This window comes from Onychomys torridus, chromosome 11 (genome assembly GCF_903995425.1).
Source record: "Onychomys torridus chromosome 11, mOncTor1.1, whole genome shotgun sequence".
Taxonomy (NCBI): Eukaryota; Metazoa; Chordata; class Mammalia; order Rodentia; family Cricetidae; genus Onychomys; species Onychomys torridus.
Window position 1 is genome coordinate 30521666 of NC_050453.1, and position 20311 is coordinate 30541976.

Genomic DNA, 20311 nt, shown 5'->3' on the forward strand with positions numbered 1-20311 from the left:
CTCCAGTCAGTTTCTAACAATGTCCTGTCCTCCCATAGGTATTCAGGTGTTGAAGTTAGCTGAATACTCATCACTGCACTTATATACTTTTTCTAATTTATTTGAATGTATTTTATTCATTTACTGTTACTATTGTAGTTGGTGGCATGAACCTGGGAGAGTGGAGACTGAAAATGAGGTGGACTATAGTCTCATACAAAAGTCATCTTTATTCAGGGCATCAGAAAGTTTGTATTTTGAGGGTTAGACAAAGTCATAGGGGCAAAGTTTGAGAATTCAGGCAGCATACAGTCATGGGGACAAGGTCACATGAGTTTTGTCTTATACAGTCACAAGGGCAAGGGCATGTTAGTTCAAGTTATATACAGTCACGAGGACAACCTGTGCTTGGAAACATCATCTAAATAATAATGGCGAAATGATGGGTAATCTGAGGAAAACCCACTCCTGTTCACACCGGCAAGGGTGAAAGTACATTCCAAGAAAAAATCCAGTTCCGCAGGAACAGAGGTTTCAGGTCTCTCGTCTTGTTTGCTTGGAGATTTCTCACAAGCTCTCAGAAATCTCCTCCCACAGCTTTCCTCATGGACTGGGTCCCAACAATTTACCAAGTGTCAAGTAACAAACTAGGAACTCCAGAGGTCTGGCACAATCTCTTCCCTCAAGAAAGGTACAATCTCATCTAGGAAAAAAAAAAAAAAACACCAGCATATGTTCTCATACACAAACAACAGACACACAGTTTAAAACTTCTGCGGTGTTTCAATGAATTATGTTACAGATTTGCAAAGTGAAGTCGAGAAATGAGACGGCCTATGAAAGAGCTAGTTATAAAAGAGGGGGCAAGGGTTGGGGGATAGCTCTCCTGAAACTTAGAGAACAGAATTCATGTAAATGAGTGGGAGAAACTGGGCAAAGGGAAAGGTGTCATTGCAGCCTGAGGCCAGGAATCTTTCTACCTGTTTGATCTCATCTTCCTAATATCCAAGATATATTACCTGCAGCTCCAAAACAGTGGACTGTGTCATTATTAACAGTTAGTGATGGTCAGAACACTGACCCCAAGGAAGCTAGTGACATCTAATAAAGAGAAGGGAAAATTTAAAACTAAAAGTCAGTGCAGACGATTTTCTCTTATTTGTTCAGTGGCTATGAAATGCTGTGTGTGGAAGTCAGCCACCTAAGCAAAGGCAATAGGGAAGGTGATGTGAACTACCCCAGTGGCTTCTGCTCACAGCAAGCGGAGCTACAGCACAAAGGAGACTTTTCCAACTTGGATAGAACATCATTCTTTGGAGGTGGGAAGCAAAGCTTTTAAAAAAATGAACAGTATCATAGTTTATGGACTATGTGCAAGCAGAATGAGTTTCCAGTTACACATGTATCAAATTTTCACTGTGCTTGGCATCAAGTCCAGTACTGAATTGAAGTAAGAAATGAGATTTAGGAAAGAGAAAATCAGACATCTTTATATTCCACTGCAATCCTTTTCCTCAATAGTCTTATTTGTTCCTCCACCAAAAAGATAATAAAATACTGAACTACATAAACAAAAATTATGGGCTAGGGTTAGGAGCTGAGGAGACAGGGAGGAAGTTAGAGGAACTGTTGCTCATGTAGAAATCCTTCCGGATACACCGAAGCAAACATTTCTTCTTCAGTGTGGGAGATGCCTGTGTGCAAAATCTTTGAGGGAGGATTTGAAGTTGTTTCCCAGTGGTTTTTTTAGTACCTCGTGACTTTTCCTTTCACAGAGGATGAGTTAGTATGGATCATCCACCCTGAAAGAGAATCAGCAGATTATAAAATTAAACTATGGAGCTTTTAAAAATGGCAAAAAAAAATGTTAGTAATACAGATGAACATTCTCTAGCTGAGAGAGGCAAGGAAATTGCAACAACAACAACAACAATAATAGAGGTAAACAGCCACTAACATGAAGAAGAAGAGCAAGGAATTGCTTCCAGTTGGGAATTGTGGACAGGATGTGGAACATTTTCAAATACATGGAGAGGAGACAGTAAAGCAACATTTTACATGCTTATGTATTACCACCCCAAAATTAATGTTCTAAAGATTTATTTTGCTTTTAGTAGTGCATGTGTGTATATGTGTATGTGCACATATGAGTGAAGTTGTCTGAGGAGGCCAGAAGAGGGTGTTGGAGTCCCTGGCGTTGGAGTTACTGGCAGTTGTGAGCCACACCCAATGCAGATGCCAGGAACTTGGATTCTCTGCAAGAGCAGTACACACTCTTAGCTGCTGAGTCAGCTCTCTGCACGCGCGCGCCCCCCACCCCACCCGCCCCCAAGTAAATATTTTAAATGTAAACTTGGATTTAGCCTAAAGTCTTGATTCTCTAAGAAGCTCCCCAGTGATGTTCCTACTGCTGGTCTACAGATCACATCTTGTCATATTTCTGCAATACTGCTGATTTCCATGTCTAACACTTGAAGGACACTGCATGCCGAATTACAGTGGAGAGGTGGGCAAGTGGAAGGTGATAAGCTCAAATGAAAAGAGAGACCAGAGAAAATAAAAACCCATGAAAATAGTGGTGTCAGTTCTAAATGCTAGATTCTGGTGGAACATGACTTAGAGAAATGTTCACAAATTTAGATTTGTGAATACAGGTGCCACCATATTCTATGTTTCAACCGTGCCATTCTTGGAAAGGGTGGAGGAAAACCACATTTCTGTGTGTTTGCACCTTTCAAAATGAGAGCCAGATTCTGAGGCTCTGGTCTCGTGATGAACTGTCAGGGTAAACCACCATGACAGCTGCAAACTTGCTTGCCAGTGTAGAAAGAAAAAACGTTGGTGAAAGCAGAATCTCGCACATACCCTCCTCTGAGGTTGGCATCATATCTTCCTGTGTATCTTGGGTGTAGCTTTTACCCAGGTAGAATTTAGAAACTAGAAACCAAATGAGGTGATAAACAGAACCCATTTGCAGAAGAGTCAAAATAACTAGCAAGAATCAAAACCACATGTGCTCAAGGAGTCATTCATTCATTAGCCAGACACTAATAGGAATGAGTACAAAGAACTGTGAGAATCAACTTAAGTCAGAAAAAAAAAAAATACCCTATGGTGTTTAGTGTGATAGTGTTCATCTTCCCCTTGGCTTATTCTAGAGACACACCCTATTTCTTGCACCCCACCCTTCCTCAGTGCTATCACACAATGGTTTAGTGAGAAAATAAATCACATTACTGGAAGAGGTGGGCCTCTGGTACTAACAACTTTAACTTGGAAGTCAAGGAGACTGAGATCTAGAAGTATAATAGTTATCGGGCATTATCCCTGGACGCGGGCGCTGCAAATCTCAGCTTCTCCCTTTATTCAATGACTTCCCTTAAGCTCCTGTCATTTCCCCTTCTTCTGTTTCTTTACTGTAATTAGGGATAGCAATACTCCCTATCTACACAGGCTTGTAGGCACTATTTAATCACTTCAAACTTAAAACACTAGGAATAGTATGCAACGTGGACTGTATATTTGATGAAAGTTTATTTTTATTATTGTTTATTGTTGTAACTCTGTCACTGGCTCAAGGCCTGTAGGTAAAGTTATTTACATAATGACAGAGATAGTTTTAACATCATGTCCTCCATCTTTCTAACCTAAAATCTATGAATTGGGATCACATTAGCTAATTAATGAGAGATGTCACAAGGCAGCCAATCAGTTGATAGGTTCTAGAATACCTGGTAGTGAACTGCTCTGGACGTGCTGGTGTGAGAGAGACACTCTTCTTTTCAATCCTCAATAAACCAGGGGCTCTAGGAAGGTCCAATCCTGGCCCCCAAATTTGCTTTTAGACTTACCTTATTATGCCATTGTTTGAGTTATTTTTGTCTTGAACCTTTTGATGATTCTCTCCCAGGTTCTGCCTTTCTTATAAGATATTTCTGTGATCACTTAGACCAATGATTTTGTTTTATCAGTACAAAGTTTATCAGCCATTACCATTTCTGCCTTTTATTGTTCTGCACTGCTAAATAACTCTGTCTTCACTCTCCAATTAGATAACTATTTCCCTGAGGTTAGAGTCAAGAACTTGATGCTTTGAGTGTCTCAGTAAAGCTTAGCATTGTTCCAACATAAAAATGTTCAATAAACAACTATTATTTGAGTAATTATTTTAAAAATCAACACACCGTTCATAAGCAATTGGTAACTAATCTTATGCTAGCTATTTTTGGCCAGCATCTTCAGCTGGGCTCCCAGTCCTTGAACTGAACTGAACTGCTTTTGTTCTCTAGCTATCAAAGCAGGTGTTGCTCTGGCCAGAACACCACTCTGCCTAGATAGAACGTGCCAACAGACTTTCACTCAGTGGGTAGGAGCACAAAAGAAATCTTTACATCCTGTGGGTTTCCTGCTACAGAGAGAGGAGGCCAGCCCCCACAGAGACCCTTTGCTTGCTAGGGCTCCATTTACACAATTACAGTAATGAAACAAAGTAAGAAAAGACTCCACCAACGCTCCGTCCCCACCCTACCCCCTCCCCTTCTTCATGGCAAATTCTAGAGAAAACAGAACCCGCTCTGCCTCCAGCCCATTGTCCTCATCTCTTCCCCAGCCAACTTCTGCCTTGTTCTATGCGCTGAAAGTGGCCCTTTAATGCACCCAGTGGAAATGGGATGGTTGTTCTGGCTGCATTTGAGACTTTCCACTTTTGTCTTTCCTTAGTATCTGGGATTCCCAGATATTCTTCACCCTCCTTCATCTGTCTCCCTGACACCTCTTTTCATCCTCCTTTTCTTCATTCCTGCCAGGCAGGCCAGGCACTGCCGTGTGTCTGTGTCTTTCCCCAGCAATCTACGTTATTACTCTAACGATAGAATTAGAGCATTGAGAACAGACTGGAGCAAATGCTTTTCTAGGGAAGCAGTGGGTAGAGTTCACACTCCACAGCCTTTTCTCATTTCTGAAGGCCAGTGCTTATTAGAGTAGTGGTCATTCACTTTTTTGTGTTAAGTATTGAGGGTCTGTGCCTGAGCAGTTCCTTGTTATGTTCCAGATATGTTAGTTGCTGGAAATGCTCATTGAATTGGATGTTTCTCAACTGTTATATGTTGGTCTTGTAAGCTAAGACAAGAAGAAACATAACAGCATGCTTCTAACCCTCAAGAAAAAAATTCAGAGACTACCAGGAAACATTCCCATCATATGCAATATTCTTTCCTAATAGATATATTTGCATGTCCATTAATTCAATTCCACTAGCATCAAAAAACCTAAAGATTTTAATGGAAGCCAGTGCTCAACTACCTTACCTGGAAATGCCATTTGTATGAGACCCCTATATAAATAACTACAAAGGGGTTGTTGTTCTATCTATAATAGGAAGCACCCTAAGGAAATATAGAGATGAGATAAATAGATTTGTAAATTCTTCATTGAAAAACTTACCTTTTCTGAGATTTCTTGCCTAAAAATAGAAGAGAGAATAGGAATATGGTATCATCAAAAAGTAGACAATTTCAATTTTTTAAGTAAAGGCTGTGCACATGCTCATAACTGTCTTTTGAGGTACATTATGCATTTGATAAGTGGGCACCCATGTGTGACTACGTGGATGTGGGGTACCAGTGAACATTCAGGGCTGTAGCACAACAAGCATGATGCATGTGCTTCTCGGGATTCCATTCCACCTACTCTGCTGCTCCTGAAGCCAGAGCCTAGGCTGGATTCTGTCCCGGTCAGACCTAGTGTCCCATTCATAATTTTATATCACACTTCATGCAGCTTCTAGCCCTTCCTTGAAGGACTTAGGTGCTAACAATATGAACCAATGTGTCAATGTCTCTGAGCTTCTCTTATGTGTATCCTGAGAATTTTACTCTGGTCTTATTTGTTAGTAGGAATCAGTGGGAAGTGTGCAGCCTAATTTGAGTAACTTACGTAGTTTCATCTATTTATGCAATCATATATAAAATTCATATATCATACACATCTGCTTTCTCTTTGACTGGTTGCATGGGATCTAGATCTGAAAGTCACTTCCATCAAGTGGGTAGGACTCCATGACACATGTTTGTGTCCTAACATAAACTTTGGTTCCAACTTAGCTTTGCTTACTCAGTTGGGGCTTTCATTTCCTTACACTTTAGGTAATTTTGGTTGACTTCACAGTGTGTATTTTGTGAACTGAACTATGCTCTTTTTTAATGGAAAAGTATTGATTACTTAATGGTCTGAAGAACTGAGGTCTGTCAAAAAGATAAGAAAACAGAAAAAAAAAAGAAAACTCTCTAAGAAGAAGACCCCTTTGAGAGAAGAGGATTTCGTGTATTTCTGTGACTGTAAGCTGGTATTCTAGAACTGTCCCCCACAGATTGTAACTTTCTTATTGGTTTAATTAAAGAACTGATACTTAAAATGCTTAGGCCAAGGCAAGGAATATAATATACAGTACTCCAGCTGCTTTTTAATTTTTTAAAATTTTCTAGAAATTAGTATTTCAAACCTTTTCATTCAAAATTTTGCTTTCAGATGATACAGACCAAATACGTTGATCAGGGAGAATCAAGTTCAAGTCCATTTGTTCATCTTCACAGAACTGAAATTTTTCCCTTTTATGAACAATGAAAGCAATAACAATAGATGAACAAAACCTGGTCATACTGAGGGAGTGCCTAGACCTACTGAGGAAGTGTCTAGTCCTACTGAAGAAGTGTCTAGTCCTACTGAGGGGGTGCCTAGACCTACTGAGGAAGGGTCTAGTCCTACTGAAGAAGTGTCTAGTCCTACTGAGGGGGCGCCTAGTCCTACTGAGGAAGTGTCTAGTCCTACTGAGGAAGTGTCTAGTCCTACTGAGGAAGTGTCTAGTCCTACTGAGGGAGTGTTTATTGAAGAGAAGAGAACTAATGGAGATGTGTTCAGTTTCATGAACTGGACTAACCCTGTGTGTTGGGTCAGGTGGAAAACTCTTCCAATCGAGGTTGAACCCGAAGGCAAATGCTTTTTAGAGGTGCTATTCTGGATGAAAGAACCACCTCTGACCTGAGCTCCTACTAAGGAATGATTTTAGAGCTTGGCCTAAAAATGCCATTGCCCTAGAGAATGAGAAAAATTAGGAGTACTGCGTGTTTCTCCCTGAGCCCACAGCCAGAGTGCTTGTTTGTGGCTCCAAGAAAGGAAAGCTGAAGGCTAACTAGACCCCAAGATGATTAGGGCACAGGCAGGCCTGGCACCAGGTTCATAGGGTCCATCTGAAAGAAGAATGTTTGGTCCTTTCATTGGCGCTCATGATCTGGATTGTCACTTGTCTCCCTATCCAATTTGATTAACCCAATAAACCAATAACATGTATGTAATAATGTATAAATATAAAATTATTATTTTCACTATGATGCTTATAAATGTATCTGTTTAATCTCTATGGGTTTATCTTGGGGACCTAGCCACCAGTTCTACCAGTGACTCTCCAGGGGAAAAAAAAGAGACACTATTCATGTTGTAAAGAGCCAACTTATGGCTAAAATTTTTGGAGGATAAAGTCATTCACTCACAAGCTGGAGAGAGCAGTAGATGTCTCACAGTCAAAAACTACTGAAGACAGCGTAGTTACCCCAAATTTCCCTCCAGAGCCAGTGATCTCTGGGAGCTGGCACTCCCTTCGGTGGCATAACTGTCACTAGCCCAAGAGCCCGTTATCTGCTTCCTGTTTGCCCCACTCCGATTCCCACAGCAGGGGCATGCCATTTTATCAGTTTGAGATCTTGTACAGAAATGACTGACTCCAAGGTTAAAACTTTTATAAACAACCTACGGCCGTTCTCATCCCACTCAGAACACAGCCTTAGCCAGCTAGCACCCACCAGACCCATGTGTCTTTCATTCCATTCCTTTGCATCTATAACCACCTAGGAAAGGGATGGAATTTGGGGGTCACTACCTTCCTCAATAATAGGACTTATCACCCTTGAAGTTACTGAGCTGGTAGCCACCTTATTCAGGGAGCATGTATGATGAATAGCTAGCTGCCTTGTTCTCAACTCAAGGCAGCAAGACAGTTGGAGTGAGGTTTTGAAGTCTCAGTGAAAAGACTTGTCAACGGTGGAAGAAAAATGTCACCCTTTATTTCATGCTGGTGCTGTACTCAGTACTTGGTACAGTCTTGTGTGACAGTAGTATCCAAACTCATGGAATTTCCATCAGCACAAGAGACATTTCATCTGTTCAGTGCTGACACATTTTAGTTAGTGGTGTTCTTGGACACAGGTAGTGCAGCCTCCGTTGTCTTTATGGATTGGTGGAAAATGGATCTACCACCTCTTATTTTTAAATTTGGACAGAAGATCAGATCATAGCCGGAGATCATTTGAGACTGGTAGGTAATATTCTTTCAGTTGCCAGTGCACCTGGGCTGGCTAACAAACTCCACAGTAATGAATGTGATGGAAAGGAAATTTAAGTGGCCATCAGCTTACATCACAGAAGTAGCACATAGGAGTCAGCAGTTGTTTTAAGGTCATTTGTAGTCCCTGACATTAATACAAGGGTGTCTTGAAAGCTGCAGGGGTATATGAATTTTACAGTTCTGAATAGATCTGTTAGATGAACTTGGGCACAGGTGGTAGTACACACCCCAAGGTTGCTGCAGACTGTGGCTGGTATACTGATCTTGCCTAAAGGCAAAGGTATCCAGGAGGGAGGAAGGGGCAAAAGGAGGAATATTGTGTTCTCATGTGGTGTTCTACTTCCTGGGTGTCAGAGAATGAAGTTTTGAGGAAGCCCTCCTTTTTACCTTTTCTTCTTTCCCCAATATATACATGCCGTACAAGGTTACAGTCTCAGTGAATAGATTCCAGAGAAAATCCGCAAGGATTTCTTCTAAGGGCAATACAACTTCCTTGTGCCAATACCCAGACAGTTATGCAATTCTTTTCTTTTCTTTCCTTTTTTTTTTTTTAAAGTTTTTTGAGACAGGGTTTCCCTGTGTAGCTTTGCGCCTTTCCTGGAACTCACTTGGTAGCCCAGGCTGGCCTCGAACTCACAGAGATCCACCTGGCTCTGCCTCCTGAGTGCTAGGATTAAAGGCGTGTGCCACCACCACCTGGCAGTTATGTGACTCTTAAAGACATCAGATGTTTGAAAACCTAAGATGGTAATAAATTCATTTTCCAATGATACTGCAGTGCTAAGATCAAAGTCATCCAGGCTCCTGGAAGACGGTGGCAATGCATCCTCTCTTCGAACAGATATAGAACCAAAGAACCCTTACAGTGTTTCATTTAGCCAAGCTCCGCATAGCAAGCTGTCATGAAAAGGTCTACCGAGGGTGAACCATTGGCTGGCTCTTTTAGATAAAGGTGTATGTCAAGCTCAATGTCTCCAGGGACTTATGTTGATGGAGCATAGAAGTCACTTGGCACCTGCTACAGTTAAATGTCTTGCACTTTATTTCCTGTGGGGTTTCTTTCTCCTTTTTTTCTACTTTAAAATTGTTTTGACTTTGATGTTATTGAACACACCTACCTTTTTTTAACCTCCTTGCCAGCCAAATGATAAATGCCAGCCCTGAGAATGCGGTAACCGTGACAGCCACCGGAATGAAGAGGGGGTTGTAATCGCCTTCCTTGATCTTTGAGAAACTTCTGTCTGTCTCTGAAAGAGGAGTCAGTAAGGCATATGGTAAGAGCATTATTTCCTTATGATATTTGGCATTTTGGTCTCCTGATATTTTCCCAATAATAACATATACAACAGATGAGGAAAGTAGCATGGGAAGACCCATGATGAGTATCCAACTGGGCTAGCCTCTAGCCTGGTGCCTATGGGATCACAGTTCTCAGATCTGCAGTCCATGGAATTCCTGGGGATGAGTCTAAAAACACCAACAAGAAGTAGTCAGCATGATGTTCTGTCCCTGGTCTCATTTAAAGGCTGGCTTCTGAGCACAGAGAAGGGCTAGGAAGCTTTATATATAACTGCAAGGAAAATGAAGTCAGTGATCTGAGCTGGGTAAGCTGTCAATCAAAGGAAGGTGTTACCACTCCTTAGTTAGGAGGTGTGCAAAACTGTTATTGCTTATATATCCAGGATCTGCAGTGATCTAAAGAGATGCAGTGGTGCCACTTGCCTTCATTTCCACCCAAGTAAATTAAAAGGACACTTCTACACATGCTTTTGTAAATACAAACTAGCTTTGTTTACAGCCTTTCATTGGAAAAATGTTAATCTGAAAAAAAAAAATCTATCTTCTGACACTCCCAGGTGAAGGAATCTACTTTTATGTATTGGCAGCTGTTCATTTGCTAACGATGAGGAAATGAAAACTGAGCCGACTCAAAAGGAAATGTACTGAATAAGCCTGGCATACAGCCTTACTGTAACATCCGCTCTACCCCTCCCTGCCTCCACCTGCACTCTTCTCCAAATGCCCAGAGTTCTTCAATGACAGCTTCTTGGGGGCCCAACCTTCTATAACCTGTGCAGACGGTATCAGGGCAGACATTGGGAGCTGCTATTTCATAAGCTAATGTAATGCTCACATATTTTTAGCATTTTTAAAATGTGCTCTGTTAGGGGGTGTATAGACAAAGATGAGGGAGACGTGACTCTTCTCATGCACAGAGAGATTTGGAAGACTCAGCTTAGGATAATGGAGAATTGTCCACTGTGTTGGGAGTTAGGTAGTCATTGATGACCTTTGAAGAGGCATATTAAAGGACTGACAGAGAAATCAGGCTGTGGTAGAATAGAAAACATGGGTAATATGTAAATCAGTAGATAATGAGTTTAAAAGTAAGAAGAGAGTTGAGATTGAAAAAGAGAATTATCATTAAAGGAAAGGCTGAGAATAGCCAGGATTTTATAGCACGTGAGTGCACACACGTTTTTAGGCCACATGTATTGAGGGAAAAGGAAAGTAAATGTTTGTTAGCTCTTTCCCACCTTCTGCTAGTCAGCCAGCTCCCCATTCAAGTCCCCAGTATTTCTGAGCAAAATGACTCACTTTGACATATTGGACGAGGACTGGACCAGATGCCAGCTGACCCGCAGACAGTTACTCTCTCCCCAATTAAGTCAGTTCCTTCGGAGCAGGAGAAGGTGCAAGCAGAAGTGAAGCTGAAGTTGGCCAGGGGATGGCTGCATTCAATCACTCCCAAATCAGGGGCCGAGAGAGGCTGGCACTGAGTCACTTCAGCAGAGACACAACAACCCAGAACAGCATTGGTGACCAAAGGCATTTTTCAAGCTTTTATTAGCATAAACTAATTATGCACAATAATGGATTTCATTTTGACGTTTCCATAGATGATGTTTGCATTGTAGTTCGATTCACATTCAGACCACCCCCTTCAGCTTCTCTTGTCCCAGTCTGTCTCATTATTAGTCTTGAGGCTTTTGTTTCATTTTGTTTTTTATTTTTATGCATATGAAGACCTGCATGTATGTATGTGCGGCACAGGATTATCTTTAACTGGAATTGCAGGTGGTAGTGAGCCACCTAATGCAACCAACACAGGTCCTCTGCTGGAGGAACAAGTGCTCTTAAGCACTGAGCCTTCTCTCCAGCCCCCAATCACAAGTTTTCAACCAAAGCCACCAGACTTAATCACTGGAACCATCCACATGAATCTAGACATTTCTAATTTATAGCAATTACTTTTGACAATGCTTTCGGGATTTTTTTTTAAAGTGACATTGAATAACAGTTGGTCACGGATGGAGCCAACAAGGCACGGATAGCCCATGGTGGCATAAGGTAGTCATTCCAGGCTGCTGCCCCAGCATGGGGATATGCCAACCCTGCTGGAAATGTCATACCATATAGCCTTGGACTCAAGAGCATGCATGGGACATTCTCAGTGCCTGCAAAGATTTCAGCCTTCTCATGTATTGTGACATCTACTCAGGCAGTTTTGACAGGCACCCCATTCCCCAAAGCGAGCTTAACTTTATAAAATTCATCACTTAACATCAATTGAGTTCTATGATTTCAATGATGGATTTTTGTTTTCATTAGAGAATTAAACCAGGGAATTAGAAATATAAATGTAGAAAACCTAACCAGAACTTCATAAACACAACTCCCACCAGTTTTTATTTTCCATCTATGTGTGGCAAACCTTGTCAGTCAAAAGAGGGTGAAACCTACTCTGTTTCAGATGAAAACAATAAAGAGTATGGCCTTTGTTTTTCACAGCTATTGTTATTCTCCTGAGAGCTTTCACAGGAGAAAAACAAACAAAAGATGACTTTAAAAATGTACCAAATGCAACAACCAAGAAAGACCTCTACTACTTCTGAGGGAAACTGGTTGGTGCTAAGTAGGGCACCACATAAAATGGATGTTCTTGAAAGGAGAGGAACCAAAGTTCAAATGAGGTTCATCAAGGCTTATTGGATGACAATGAGAAAAAATGAAATATAGAGTATAACTCCAATGTATTGCCATCAATCACATTATAGAATGCCAGGTGACTTTTGGGTTTTTTTGTTTTGTTTTGTTTTTTGCTTATTTGTTTTGCCTTTCATTTTAGTAAGGCAAAAAAGAAAACCTTTTGAAAAGCATCAAACTACAATCAAAGTTGGGTTAAATTATTTATAGAAGAAGAAACAATCTTCTAGGCAAGAGTCCTCTATGTTTTCTCAGATTGTAGGCACAAGGTTGTCACAATGAAGAATCCACTCTAAAGTCACATACCTTGACAGACTGGCTCTAGGGATGACCAGTTTCCATAAGGTCCACAGTGTGTTTCTCCAATCCCAAGTAGCTCTGATCCCTCAGAACAGTTGAAAGCACACTGTGAGTGGAAGCTGAAGTCTCCCAAGGGGTGAGTGCAGTCCATAGCACCCAGTTCTGGGGCCATCAAAGGCTCACACTGGACCACTTTAATGGGGAGAGAAGAAGCAAGGTTGGAAAGAGTTACAAGGATCAGATGGATTTGAGTCTTGTCTCTGTTTCTTGATAATCATTGGTCTGTCTAGGGGTCCAAAGAAATATTCTAGGAAGAAGTGGTCTCTGAACTATGTTTTAAAGATGACCAGGTTTGTGATCCAAATGTAGAGTCACAGAGAAGGTCATAAACAAAGCCACCAGAACACAAAGTGTATGTGGAAAGCAGAAAATTGCCAAAACATTGATATTGATGAGTCAGAGCGCCATCTGAGGTATGTATAGGGAGAGGGGAGCAGAGACAAAGTACTCATTGTTTTCATTCCACTAATGAGCACCTGTTATGTATCAAGCATCATTTTTAAACTTAATGAGCTCAGATTTTACCAAGACAAATGATAGAGTCAAATTAAAGAGTGAATGGTCATGTGTGTGTGTGTGTGTGTGTGTGTGTGTGTGTGTGTGTGTGTGTTTGTGTGTGTTCTGATTATTTTTCATCGTCAGCCTGCCTGCAGTATGAGTAACTTACTTGCAGGGAGCTATTTTAAAGTTCTGAAGCTCATCTAGTGACTACAACAGTAACAGGAGAAAGACAAGGGCAAGGCTAGTAGACAAGCAGGAGAGAAATTGGAGAAGTACCAAGTTATAAAATGCAATTAACGGGGTTGGGGATTTAGCTCAGTGATAGAGCGCTTGCCTAGCAAGCACAAGGCCCTGGGTTCGATCCTCAGCTCCGGATAATAAAAATAAAAAATAAAAAATAAAATAAACAAGAGGACTGGTTGGGAAGAAGAAGGGGATTGGCTGAAGTGGAATGGGGGAAGGGGTTGAATGTTATCACTGTGCTTTATATGCAAGTGTGATAGTGCCAGAAAATATAAATTAATAAAAATTATTTTATTGAATTGTATGTGTATGGGAGTTTTGTCTGCATTTGTGCACCATTTGTGTGCCTGAAACCACAGGAGGTCAGAAGAGGGCATTGTATCCTCTGGAACAGAGTTATAGATATCTGTGGGCCACCATGTGGATACTGGGAACGGAACTCAGTTCTTCTGTAAGAGCAGCAAGTGCTCTTAAGCCAACCCATCTCTCCAGCCCCATAACATAAAGTTTTTGAAAACTGAATTTGCATTACATTATTGTACACAAGTGTTGGAGGAGGTGACAGTTTCACAGTAGAGTCATTTCATGTGTTATTTCCATGTAATGTGGTTACAACCACACACACAAAAACTGGCTGGGGGACACTTGACTTGTAGATATCCAAGACAGCATCCTTAGCATATTTAGAGGTCATGGCTAAAGACAGGTTTGTCACTCCAAAGATCATGTCGGTGTGTAAGTCCACAAAATTCAGGAAATTTGATGAAAGAAACCAACCCAGTCAGGAAAACAATAGAAAAGAGAGATGCTAAGACAAAGGGTTTATGGCCTTGGTTAAGTACCCATGGAAGAACCCAGGAGAAATGATTATACTTCAAAAGACAATCAGAAAAAGATATGATGGAAAGCAAGAAAGAAAACATGATGGTTAAAAAGGAGTGGCATAAATGGACAGACCAACAATACAGTAGAGGGAAGGTGACTGAGGAGAGTCACAGCGTGGGGATAAGTGAATTAGTCAGATCTAATTCAGTTGGTCAATACTGAAATTAATGTTAGTTTCAGTCCTTTATTCCTTAAAAACATTACTTTTCTTCTTCTTATAGCTTTCCATTGTGTGCGTTAGACACATCAAACACATTCTGAAACTCAGCCAGCCTCAATCCAAGGACTTGATCCTCCTTTCAGGAGTCATTGACCGAGTCCACGCCTCGGACTTCGCACATGTGTGCTCTCTCCTTTCCATGTCTATCCCAGCATCTCTGAGTGACTTCATGAGGCTCCCAATGACTCTTTCCATCCCCTTTCCTTGGAGGTCATAGCAGAGCTCCTTTGTGTTGTTTCTAGGATAATGGCCCTCGGTGTTGGTGGTGAGACAGGGTGGACACTCATTGCAAATAAAGGACAAGTGATTTTATTAGGAAATTTCCCCACAAGCTGATTCCTGTTCATATCATATTCCTTCAAGCTTGATCATTGAACATATATAATTTCTATTAATTAACTGTAAATCCCATAAGTACTTTCATAATTTGCTTCTGTATTCTCCAGAAATACCCAAACACCCAGAGTAGGATTTATTACTAAATAACTGTGGCATAGTCTGTGTATAATATATGAGTTCTTCCTTTACTACTTCTCATCATGTCTGTCTATAGAAGAGCAGGAGTGCCTTCCAGATACCTCACTCTCCTAATGATGAATATAATTGTTTGTGTCAGTTTTCAGAGTTCTACATAATCCAGTAGGCTCATTAGATTATGACATCTTTGAAAGCAGGGATCCACAAGACCTGGTTTCTTATTGTAATCTGCTCAGCTTTGGCAAATCTCAACACCTCGTTCCTTGTGGTACTTCAAAACACTTGTGAAGTAAATTGAAACTGCACGTTGACTTATGAAATGTTTACAGGAAGATAGCATTGTGAAAGCCCAATTTTCTGCTCAGAACTTCCCATTTCTTAGAATGGTTCATATTAGGTTGTTCCTGGTGTATCATTTTGCCCCAACCAGCTGCTATCCTAAGCTATTATGGTTCTTGTGACTAGGGGTGAGAAGAAACAAGAGAACAATCAAAAAGGAAGAGGCTTACCATACTGACACTGGGGCCCATAAAACCCCTCGTCACAGCTGCAGGTGTAATTGTTGATGGTTTCCACACATTCTCCATGGCCACTGCAAGACTCTGACTTGCAAGAGGCTATAAGTAGATAAGACAAAGACATTTTAGTGTGATTACATCAATACTCCCTTTCTCTCTCTCTCTCTCGCTCTCTCTCTCTCTCTCTCTCTCTCTCTCTCTCTCACACACACACACACACACACACACACATACACACAAAGCTTTTGTTTGACACTATTATAAACAAGAAAGATTTGCTTAAGTACTCATAACATTTTTGCACAGTAATACATACTAAAATTTTTATTTATGGGATTGTCTAGCCATTTGGCTATAGACATTTATTTGCTTTTAGAATGAATTAACTCACAGTAATGCTCTGTATGACTTTTGGAGGTGTTAGAGGAAGAGCTTGAAAAACCACCCAGATCTTGGCATCATGTTCCTGCCTGTCACCGGGACACAGGCTGTCTATCCCTATTTCCCACATAACATACAACCTGGATAGAACTTGACCTAGTTGTGGAGCCCAGGGACCAGCTTTACATACAGAATACCCAGAAGTGCTATGCTTAAGGTTTATTTAGGATTATTTCAGAATGAACTAGCAGTTTCTAGGTAATGAGTCACATTATTCCAACTTCAGTCCTCCCAAGTCAGAGTTGGACAGGAGTCTGGTCACTGCTCACCTGTGTAGCAGAGAGCTGCCTTTCGTTTGTGGCAGGCGTCATCATTCCATTTCCCAGAGTCTTTTTCCCTCTTGATATAGATTTCTACGCAATCCTCTTTGGACTTCTTGTTGTTGGGCTCCCCAGCTCCCCAGTTCTCTGCTTCTTTAGTGAGAGGCTTGTTGGTTCCTACCCATGTCCATGTTTTTCCAATTTTCCGGATTCCTATCCAGTAGTAAGTAGGGTTTTTGGGCAAGGTCTTCTCCAAGTACTCAATTTCTCTCTTGTTTTGTATGGCCACTAAATCTGTGTAATTTTCCTTGCAGAACTTTCTAGCATTTTCCCAGTTCATGGATTTTTCAGAATAGTGGTAAGTCCAACAGTGAGTTCCATGGTGTGCCAGGAATTCTGAAAAACATCAGAAAATATGATGACTTATAGAATGTTCTAGGACCAGGCACTGATGCAGGCTGCCCATCACTCAGAGATGAAAAAGCAAGAGCCCAAGAGAACAGGTGTGCATCTTAGGTTCACAGTGTTAGCCATTTGCAGACTATTATACATAAATACATCTTTGCAGATTTATTTTAATGGAAAACGTTTCTCAAAATTCTTTCAAGTGTAATTTATCCAACATACTTTAGAAATATGTGTCACTAACAGCTCTAAACTTCACACTATATTTTCTAGTTCTGGGATAACTTCCTGAAGGCTAACACAGCACACGTACAAAATTTCTCTTTTAGGTAAAGTAAAATAGAATCAGGAAACACAGTGACATAATTTTAAGTACTTTTCTGTAACATAAAAAGATAAAACTTTATTGTAGAATAAGCTGCTAGTGGGTAAGCCTCCATATATTGTCCAATTGTTGTACATCTAAACTCACTGTAAAGAAAGAGCAACAGACATAAAAAGTAATTCAAAGCTACAAAATTGACTTCATCATGTTCTATATTCAAAGATACTCAAATAATGGTGTCCAATAACCATATGGGGGCTTCAGGCATGAGGGGTTTGAAGAAAGCAAACACAACACATAATTGTACACACTGACCATGATGATATTGGCCTTTTAAGTATGGTATAATCTCTGTGAAGTAAAATAAGAGATTTCACAGCCATCAATTCATTGAGCTTTTACTTCATAAAGTGAGTACTACTGAGAAATACCAAAACTTCCTTCTAAATATTTTTGCTTAAGCCCATAGTCCTGAGAGGCTCTCAATCTGGATCAAGAGATTTCTTTCTCAAGTGGACAGCAGTCAATAGAGGGATGCGTAACCACTAAATTCTGAGAATAAGCGACTCAGTGCTCAGCCCTAAATGGTCTTTAATCCTAGCATTTCAGAGACAGAAATCCCTCTGGATCTCTGAGTTCAAGGCCACATTAGAAACAGCCAGGCATGGTGACACACGCCTTTAATCCCAGAAATCCAGCCTTTAATCCCAGGGAGTGATGGTAGGAAGTAGAAAGATTATGTAAGGCATGAAGACCAGAAACTAGCAGCACTGGGCTAGTTAAGCATTTGGCTGTTTAAGCATTCAGGCTTTTGAGCAACAGTTCATCTGAGAGCCATTGTGATGAGGACACAGAAGTTTGTAGTCTGAGGAAACAAGACCAGCTGAGGAACTGGCGAGGTTAGGAAACTGTGGCTTGTTCTGCTTCTCTGATCTTCCAGCATTCACCCCAATAACTCAGGTTTGATTTTATTAACAAGACTCTTTAAGATTCCTGCTGCACATCTCTGTTAAAGCCACAACCATCAAGGCTCATTGCAGAAAAGACACAAAGGATGTAAGAGCCAGAGGATGGGGAGGGGCGCTGTGCAATGCGGGCTTCTGGACATGAGGTGGTGAATGCACTCTTGAACTTACAGCAGCTGTGGTTGTCTGCACAAAACCTCCACAAGATCAGGTAGATGGGGTAGAGGATAGATGGGGCAGAGGATCTCTGGCCCCAGCCCTTACTGAGGAGCTATTGGCAGTGAAACACTGCTGGGGAGGGAGCACCATTCTTACTGAGGAAGCAGCCACTGCTAGGTTTCCCAAGCTCCAGCAGAAGGATCACATCCATAAACATATGGGGAGCACTAACTGGACTTAACAAGTTATCCAAAAAGGAAGAAAAAAAAGAAAGGAAGTTGGGAAGGGTATGTTGGGGAGCGACATGGGGTAAGTTGAAATGGGAAAAGGCATATAGATATGATCATATTTTATTGTACATGTATAAAACTCTCAAAAGTAAAGAAAAATGAACAAAACAAAGACAAAATGTGTTCACTTGTTCTGAGCTGAAAATCCAAGTTAAGGAAGAAACATGAGTATCTTAGGCAATGGTTTAAAGAGTTCAAATTTATCGATGAAGAGTCTCTAAGGCTTAAAATGTAAAACATGTAATATAAGTAGAAAGACAAAAAAAAATAAAAAAAATAATAAAAACCCTCCCCAAACATAAACAAAAACCCAGCCCTCAAGCAACCCATGCTGTGACCATAAACGTTCACTTGGTGCCCAGAAAACTATTAACAGAAAGTAGGATGTAAAATAAGTAAGTGTTCCAGGTAGTAAGTGTATTATCAGAGGTTTCCCAATTAGCGGAAGGCTGTCTGTGCAGTTCTCAGGATTAGGGCACTTCACTACAGAACGTGGTACATAAAGCTGGTGTCAGGCTCAGAGAAATGTGGAAGATCAAAGGAAGAACCGAGAGTCCTTTAAAGAAGGAATTAATAGCCATCTACCTGATTATTTCCCCTGCAACTGTACAGTCTCAATGTATATTAAGCCAAGAATAATCACAAACTATAAAGGTTTAGCAAACTATGAATGACTTACCACAGTACAGCACTGCCCAGACCCACAGCTTGAGGATGCTCCATGAGCCCCAATCCGTACTCTGATATCTCCATAGAAACACCTGGAAATGAAAGGGAAAATGATTTTTAAACTCTTCACTATAAACTTACACTCCCTTAAGGTGGTGACCTACAATTTTCTTAAAATAAAATATAGAGCTCCTCAGACTAATGCTTTCTTTATCCAAGGTAAAATATCTGGGGACATGGCTGAAAACAATGGCAACAAATTTACTTCAAACTGGCACACTGTTTTATTTCCTTTTGTTTCCATGTTTCAGTCCCAAGTTGTTGATCATTATCAATAGGATTTTTTTTCTGCATTTTAGTAACCTTGGGCTGAGCTTTAAATCAAACTAAACACTATTTGAGTGCATGTTTTTAATGTTCATTGGTGTTTAATGGACTAATGATGTTCAAATTTGCTGTCTTCTCACACTAGATTATGATGGATTCGTGAGTGAATGATATAGCCAGAAACCACAAAAGGAAAACAATTCATCTTTTCCAAGCAGGAAGCAGTACATTTTGAATAGCGCAAACAACAAAGCCATAGATTTTTTCTGCACATCTTAAGACTGTAGTTGTGCTTGTCTGTCACTTCTCAGGTAGCTCCTTTGTGCCATGGCCCAGTCCTCATCTCAAGAGTACCTCTTTCAGAATCTCAACAGAGCCAACACCAAGGGCAGAAGTCAGCAAGAAGCAGACTAGGGTCACTTTGTTGAGACAACATGCTTTTTTGTTTGCTTGTTTCTGTCTTTCTTAAAATCAGAAATGGCAGCTTCTTGCCCCTTGCCACCTGCCTCTTCAACCCCAAGGAAATATTTGAGATATCTATATCTAGAGATCTTATAAGCTAGAAGGCTCACCATGGCTTGTTGTGTGTCTCTGCAGTTCTCCGCAGCCCTCAGCACCTGGGGCTCCGGAGGTTCTTGCACAAGGAGGGTGTGCTGCGCTCAGGAAGAATGTGCTAAGTGTTACCAACAGGGCTTGCTTTCTTTCATTTCTCTAACCCAGTCTCACATCCTCCTCCCCTTTTCTTCCCCTTTCTCATCTCTCTTTCTCTCTCCCCACCCCTTTCCTAAGCGGGTCTCAATCATCTGTCCTGAGAACACAGTAGCTGACTAGAAGCTGTGGCAACTGGATTCTTCAGCACATCTGCTCAGCCTTTTCTGTTCCCCTGAGCACCTTCCCTTCCTTCT

At 40.9% G+C, this 20311-nt stretch overlaps 1 protein-coding gene across 1 annotated transcript; it reads right to left on the minus strand.

Annotated features, from left to right (window-relative positions):
* Positions 1-202: 202 nt before the first annotated feature.
* Sell (selectin L) lies at positions 203-20074 on the minus strand. The gene is made up of 10 exons (XM_036202413.1): positions 19979-20074; positions 19090-19171; positions 16276-16662; positions 15557-15664; positions 12668-12853; positions 10973-11158; positions 9493-9621; positions 5422-5440; positions 1733-1781; positions 203-682 (listed from the first exon to the last, which is right to left on the minus strand). Exons 1-9 carry the CDS (start codon positions 19979-19981, stop codon positions 1763-1765), a joined length of 1119 nt encoding a protein of 372 aa, XP_036058306.1. The 5' UTR covers positions 19982-20074; the 3' UTR covers positions 203-682; positions 1733-1762.
* Positions 20075-20311: the final 237 nt, after the last annotated feature.